At 34.6% G+C, this 7,302-nt stretch overlaps 1 protein-coding gene across 1 annotated transcript; it reads right to left on the bottom strand.

Moving 5' to 3' along the window:
• Positions 1-1,468: 1,468 nt before the first annotated feature.
• LOC111996000 (uncharacterized) lies at positions 1,469-3,799 on the bottom strand. Its single transcript, XM_065768775.1, has 5 exons — positions 3,580-3,799; positions 2,860-3,450; positions 2,283-2,631; positions 1,926-2,117; positions 1,469-1,703 (listed from the first exon to the last, which is right to left on the bottom strand). The coding sequence occupies exons 1-5, from the start codon at positions 3,797-3,799 to the stop codon at positions 1,469-1,471; spliced, it is 1,587 nt and encodes a 528-aa protein (XP_065624847.1).
• Between the last annotated feature and the right edge of the window lie 3,503 nt (positions 3,800-7,302).

Below are 7,302 nucleotides of genomic sequence, written 5' to 3'. Positions count from 1 at the left end.
CTCTGTCACTCACCGCTGCCATCACATGATCTCACCGCCGGCCTCAAGCTCTGTCACCGTCGGTCTCAAGCTCTGTCATCGCCGGTCTCAAGATCGTCACAGGTTTGTTTCTTTCTTTCTTTGTCTTCTCTGAGCTCTGATCTATGTTCTCCAAGCGTAGCGCAACCAAGATCTGCCACCTCCGCCAAGATCCGCCACAGCCAAGATCTCTCCTTCTTCTTCTTTTTTTGTTTTTTTTTTTTAGGTTCATTACTTGGTACCTGAAATGGGTATTATTATGTATATTCATTTGTGGGATTTATTTTGTAGATTTTTGAAATTGATGTAATGGTCCCAGATTTGGATTTGGGAGATTTATTTTGTATATACTTGAACTCATGGCAAATCTTGTTGTAAGGAAGAATTTTTTTTTATGTATTTGGGTTATGTATATAGGATTTATGTATGGGTTTGTGATTTTTATGTATTTTTTCTTGTGATTTCTGTATCTGAGGTTGTGATTTCTGTATTTGGGTGTGTTTTGAAAGGGAAAATGAGAAATCTGAAAGTAAATTATTGTAGATTTATGTGAAATTTGAAATCTAAAATAATTGTAGAAATCTAAAATAATTATTGTAAATTAAATTAGTGTAAAAATCTGAGATTTATTAAATTAATTACGGAATTTGTTTTTTTTTTTTTTAAATCGGGCCACGGTTTACCCATTAGGACTTAGGATTGGGCCCTAAAGTGGGCGGGGCCCGCGGGGCCCGTGGAGCCCGACGGGCCGGGTTTGGAGTCTGAGAAAAAAATCTGTTTATTAACCGGGTCGGGTTCGGGTAATTAATATAGACCCGCGGGTCGGGTTCGGGTATAAAGAAACCCGGCCCGAACCCGACCCGTTGCCATTCCTAGTGTCAAAACTTGAGTGAAACAGCTTTCAGCATAGACGTTGCAATCGACCAGTACTTGATTCACGTGGCACTAATTGATCTTCATCCACGTGGCTTCCATGATTTTTTCCAGAAACCACTCACTTAATCAAAATTTTAATACCCCGCCATTAGATATCTGCTGAGATTCAGGAGATCAAGGCATCAGTTAAGAAAATCAAGGCAAGAAGTGGAAGATATAGCTCGCAATCTAATGGCTAGGAAGCACGGGTGCGTTTCGGGACTCGGGTGCAAGTGCGGGTGCGGGACTCGGCAATTTTTGAAAAAGGCGGGTGCGGGTGTGGCGGGACTCGGCGATTAAAAAATTATTAAAAATATTTTTATTTATATTTTTAATATATTGCTAAGCATACTTTTTCACATTATATAAATATATACCAAATTTAAGAGTAATAGTAGATAATTACTAAACATGATGTTCATAAATTAAATACAACCCACAAGATTGAAACTAAAACATTCCATGATGTTCGGAAATTAGAATACAACTTACAAGTTTAAAACTAAAACAAAATAAAAGATAATCAACAAGGCAATCAAACACCAACATCATCATCCTCAATATCAATAGCTTCACTTCGAACTTCACTTTCACTAGCAGTAGAACTAGTGTTAGCATTCCTAATAACCATGGCCTCCAACTCTGGCTCATCAAATGTAAGGGCTGCATTCTCAAGAATTCCAACTCCTCCATATATGTTGCTCTCATTCCAAGAGTCTCCTACAATTTCCCACATCTTTGTTGTTGTACGTATGTACTCATCATTGCACCTTGACAAGAGTCAAAGATTAGAATGCACATATACCAAATCCTCAGTGCGTGCAGGAACCATTTTGTTTCTTTTTAAGGAATAAATGAATTTGTATGTGTTCCAATTTCTCTCAGCGCATGAGAATGAACAAGGTTGTCCAAGAAGTTTAAGGGCAAGGGTTTAAAGAGTTGGAAATGCAGAGCCATGGTATTGCCACCAAACCAAAGGTTGTAAGGCCCACCTATCTGTCAAGGCATCTGCTGAAGGAAACCTCCCTCTTGAAAATGTAGCAAACTCAAATTTCACCACCATTAATTCATTCTCATCTTCAAAGTATCTTTCTAAACACTTGCATCTTTCCATAGAAATTTCATGATCTTGATGTGGAGGGATGCGTTTTGGATTCCCTGAAAGCCATTCAATGGAGTAATACCTAGTTAAAGATTAAAAAACAAATATAGATGAAATGTGTGTTTTACTAAAAGGGTGAACTAAGGAAAATAGAAAATAAATGTACTTACTTAGGATTTAAGGAATAAGCCAAGCAATGTAATGGTATACAATTTTTAGCTCATCAATCAATGAGTATATCATACACCACACCCTAAAATGAGCTATACTGATCATCTTCCAAGCCTTCATGCCGATATATGTCTTCACCTTCTCTATCATTGAATCCCATATCTCATACACAAGATGAAAACAAGGCTTATCTGTGTCGGCTATTCGTAGCATATCATAAATGGGTGTTGTGAATTCAAGAATATAATCAATATTATCCCACCAAAGATTACTTGGAATCATATCTTTCACCATTTGAGCTTTTCCAACATCATCCTCCCTATAAGAAGCCCATTGGTTACTAATAGTCATGGCTTGAAGGCATCTTTTTATCAACTTCATCCTTTTCAGCATTACAACAACTGAAGCAAATCTAGTATCAGAAACTTGGAGCAGTTTTAATGGACAAAATTCATTAAACATTGCCAACCTCATTGAATGGTTCATGATAAAAACATGTATGAAGGATGCATCATCAACAATACGTATAATTCAACTACATTCCTCATATGTAACTTCATTCTTTTTAATGTTTTTTGCTGCACAAACATTCTTCAAAGCTAGATTGAGAGTGTGGACAACATAGGGTGTCCAAAATATTTTAGGATACTCACCTTCAATAAGAGCTCTAGAAGACTTCATCACACTAGCATTATCAGTGATGACTTGGACAACTTTTTCATGTCCAATCTCTTTTATAGCATCCTTCAACACCCCAGCAATATAATGTTTGTCTTTGAACTCACCTGACCCATCAATTACCTTTATAAACACTGGACCCCCATCTGATACAGCCATAATATTAATAAGAAGCCTCCTTTGTGGATTTGACCATCCATCAGAAACTATACTTACACCATTTTCAAGCCAAGAGTTCTTAATTGGTTTCAAAATTCTTTCAACATGAGCTCTTTCTTTTTGCAAAAGTGTTGTTCTCAAGGCATTGTATCCAGGAGGAAGATAACCCGAAATTTTATGGATAGCAGCATATGCATAGGAACTACAATAATGTGGGTTCCTTGCAAAGTTAAACGGAAGCCCACCAGTATAAAATATCCTAGCAATTTTGCTATCCAAATCATGTCTAGCATTATTTTGGAATGCTTTCTCCAAAGGAGAATTCCTCCTCTTAGCATCAACCGGATTGGTACTATCACTCCCTTCTTGTCTCCGAAATGGGGAAATAGGTATAGCAGGCCCACGGCCTAGGGGAGGTGAGGGTAAGGGAATTTGACTTCTACGTTCTCTCTCTAACTTATCATTCTCAACTTAATCATGCATTCACTGCATTTCCAACCTATGGCTCTTTGTCACCTTAAGGCATGCTTTAATACCTTTGCCAGAAATTTGTAATAAATGAGCTTTAACCCTAGAATAGGATCCCATATTATCTATACTACAATAGTTGCACTTATAGTATGTGTTTCCACCTGATTTAATAGAAGCACTAGGTGGTATTTCTACTTTAGTCACATACTGCCAAAGAGGAGATTCATCATTTGGCACTTCTTGATTAGATGAAGGTGAAGTTTCTGTGCTAGTAACTTCGTCCATTGCAAATTCAATAGATTCAATTTAACCTACAAATAATAATTATTAACTAAATAAATTAATAATAAATCAAACCCAAGTTCACAGATTCATAAATCACAATGAGTAATGAGTAATAACTATTAACTAAATGAAATTAAGATTGAAAAGAAACTAAGATTCACAAATCACAGATTCACAGGTTCACAAATCACTTCTGAATCCTATCTTATCCTAACTGATTTACAAATTATATCAGTTAGGATAAGATTCTTATCCTAAATGATAAAATTTGTAAATCACAACAGCCATAATTATAACAAAACCCTTTAACTCCCACAAGAAGCAAAAAAAAACACAGCAAGCACACAAATAATTTCTAAGCAATTTGAAAGAGAGAAATCATAAAAAACAGAGAGTAAAAAATAAAAATTCAAAAGAAATATACAGAATAAAGTTAAATAAGCAAGGAGAGAGCACACCTGAAGAGAGCACATAGAAGAGAGAGCACACCTGAAGCCGAGCACACCGCAGACTCCCAAAGAGCACAGAGAAGAGAGAGTGTTTGGACAAAGTGAGAGTGCGTGAGAGAGTCTTAGGGTTTTAGGTTAAGTTCAAATGGTGCATTTTAGACCTTTTTTTTTTTTTTTTTTTTTTTTTTTTTTTGAATTTCGGCCTGACTTAGCCATTTCGGCTTGAACTGGCCATTTCGACAGTTTTGGCCGATACGGCCCGATTGAGCCGTGTCAGTGCAAGTCGGGAATCCACGTGGCAGGACACAGCACCGATGCGCAGTCAACAACATCCCTCCCGCATCATCGCATCCCGCCACGTCGGATACGGGTGCAGCTCCTCTGGAGCCGCGTCCGTGCATTCTAGTCTAATGGTACCAGTAGTGTTTAGAATGTTAGGTAGAAATGACTCTCGAAGAATTAAATCTCCTAGAGATGAATTGATTGGCTTTGGCTAATTGGTAGAAGGATCTTCTTATCATACTATTGTTTCAGTGGTGGGACTGGGAGGACTAGTAAATCCACTCTTGTCAAGAAATTAAGTCTATAACTACGAAATGTTAAGAGGACACTTCGATTACTATGCTTGGATTTCAGTGTCTCAATCTTATAATATAGAAGATCTACGCATAATAAAGCGATTTTGCAAGACCATAAAGGAAATTCCTTTGCCAAGAATCAACATAATAGCCGAACAGTTGCCAAGAATCAACATAATAGCCGAACAATTGATCAATAAATTATGAGACTACTTATAGTAGAAGAGGTATGTGGTCATATTTGATGACGTATGAAAACTTGACTTTTGGGAGGATATAAAATATGATTTAATTGACAATAATAAGTGAGGTAGAATTATGAACACAACACATAACATGAGGTAAGTGGTCATTTTTGTTTCCTAATTTTTTTAGATAACTTAAATAAAAATAATGTGGCATCATTTTATTGGACGAATTAAATACACATGACAAGTTTATATGGCATCTGAGGGAAATCATGGATGGAGGAGTTTCTGATACGAATATAAGGGTGTAAAATCCATATTCTGAAACTTCAAGATGTAAAATCCAAGCACTCCATAATTTTAAGGATATAATTTGCAATTTACCATATAATATATTAGATTAGATGCTGCTGCAACCAACCACTAGACTAGCTCGCTCTTTGCTATTAGTTTGGAAGCTAAACCTAATTATTATTAAAATATTTAGACATTTTTTTAATAAAAGAATAATTTTTTTAAAATGATAATTATGATACCTAGGGATGCTAAATTTGAACTTTAAATATCTCTGTAGAAAAAAAAAAAAAAAAAAAAAAGTCCCAATTAACATATATTAATAAAATAAATAATATTTCATTTTGATTTCTATTCTAGCTAATAAATTTTTATATATTTTATTGTAATTAGCCTTTTCTAAAAATTAAAAATTTTGAAAATTGAAAATACTTGTTTGTTTATGCAATTATGCCATGTACTTAAAGGATTAACTATACTTGTAATTAGCCTTTTTTTCTACTTGTAATTAGCCTTTTTTCTAACTCATGTAATATGGTTGAAGATTATTTAAATGTTAATGGATACTTTTTTTCTTTTTATTTTTTTTATTTTTACGGAATGTTAGTTCTAACTTTTACAATTTTATTTTATTTTTTATAATTATTTAATATGAAATAAATTATGACATCTTCGTTGTTGAACCATGAATACCTCAAAACCTTGAAACTATCTATTTTACATATCTTTTAACAATCCATTTTTTTAAGGACAAAATTTAGCTACAAAATTTGTGGTAACCTAAGATTATAACCTTACCCAATATCTTTTTATTGGTGGTGAATTTTGTCAAATCTACCATTGTATTACATTTTCTTCTTATATCTTCCATGCTTGCAAAATCTCTAGAAAATAAAAGATCAATAGCTACATTATGAATAAATTGTTTAAATTATAAGTTTTTGTAGTTTAAAATTTTACATGTATATTAAGATTGTAAAGAACGTAGAATCTAGTAATTAGATTTTGAAAATATGTAGTGATATTAATTTTTTTAAAAGAAGTTGTAGCCTTAGGCTACAGCCAATTTTGTAACTAAATTTTGTCATTTTTTAAAACTTTTCTCTCATATTAGCATTTAAAACAAATAAATTTGTCAAGAATAAGATATCTATCTATCTATATATATATATATATATGTTACTTTATTAACTATTATTATTAAGTGGGCTAGTTGGATTGTCCTACTTGTTGTATTTGGTCTAGTTGACAGAATTGGGCTTGTGCCAAAATAAAGCCCCACACGCAGGCCCACATCAACATCATATAAACAGGTGGATATCAAAAAAGAAAAAAAATTCTAAGTAACCGATCCACAATATTTTTACAACACTTTTATAACAAATCCTAAATGGTAAGTTGTTATGGGTTTAGAGCATTAGCATTGGAAAATTTCAATTCTACTCTATTTTACCATTCCAAAAAGCTATTTTATCATTATACCATACCATTTTACAATACTTTCAGCATCCCAAAACTCTATTTTTATTAAAATATTATTTTTTAATCTTTCTTTATTATTTCTTTCCAACCATTCACATTTTCTTGGGCTTTCCAACAGTATTTTTTTTCCTCTCTTTCTCCCTCAACCTTTAGCGCCGGTTCAACACACAAAGCCCCCCACACACACATACCCATGATACACCGATCAACATATCCAAACCCATTACCACACACACAGAGCCACACACACACAAACACAAACCATCAAACCATCAACAAAGCCACACACACAAACACAAACCATCAATAGAGCCACACACACACAAACCATCAAACCAGTTGGAGCCAACAATGGCCACCACACCCACCACCCAAGCCACCGATCAGTAAACCAAAGCCACCGATCAGAAACCCACGCCGTTGATTTGAAACCCAGGCCACCGATCAAAAAAATCATCACCGGAGCAAACCCATTCAAAAAAAATCATCACCGGAGCCACCGGAGCAAACCC

This window comes from Quercus suber, unplaced genomic scaffold (genome assembly GCF_002906115.3).
Source record: "Quercus suber isolate HL8 unplaced genomic scaffold, Cork oak 2.0 scaffold_995, whole genome shotgun sequence".
Lineage (NCBI taxonomy): Eukaryota > Viridiplantae > Streptophyta > Magnoliopsida > Fagales > Fagaceae > Quercus > Quercus suber.
The sequence above is the reverse complement of the archived record's forward strand: the minus strand, read 5'-3'. Positions and strand labels throughout refer to the sequence as shown.

Bases quoted from the DNA above. Each gene is read 5' to 3' on its own strand.
- LOC111996000 (XM_065768775.1), bottom strand. From the start codon at position 3,799: ATGGACGAAGTTACTAGCACAGAAACTTCACCTTCATCTAATCAAGAA. The intron at 3,451-3,579 runs GTATTAAAGCAT...CACCTCCCCTAG, and splicing joins ATTACAAATTTCTGGCAAAG to GCCGTGGGCCTGCTATACCT. The intron at 1,704-1,925 runs GTGGGCCTTACA...ACTCTTGTCAAG, and splicing joins GCAGATGCCTTGACAGATAG to GTGCAATGATGAGTACATAC.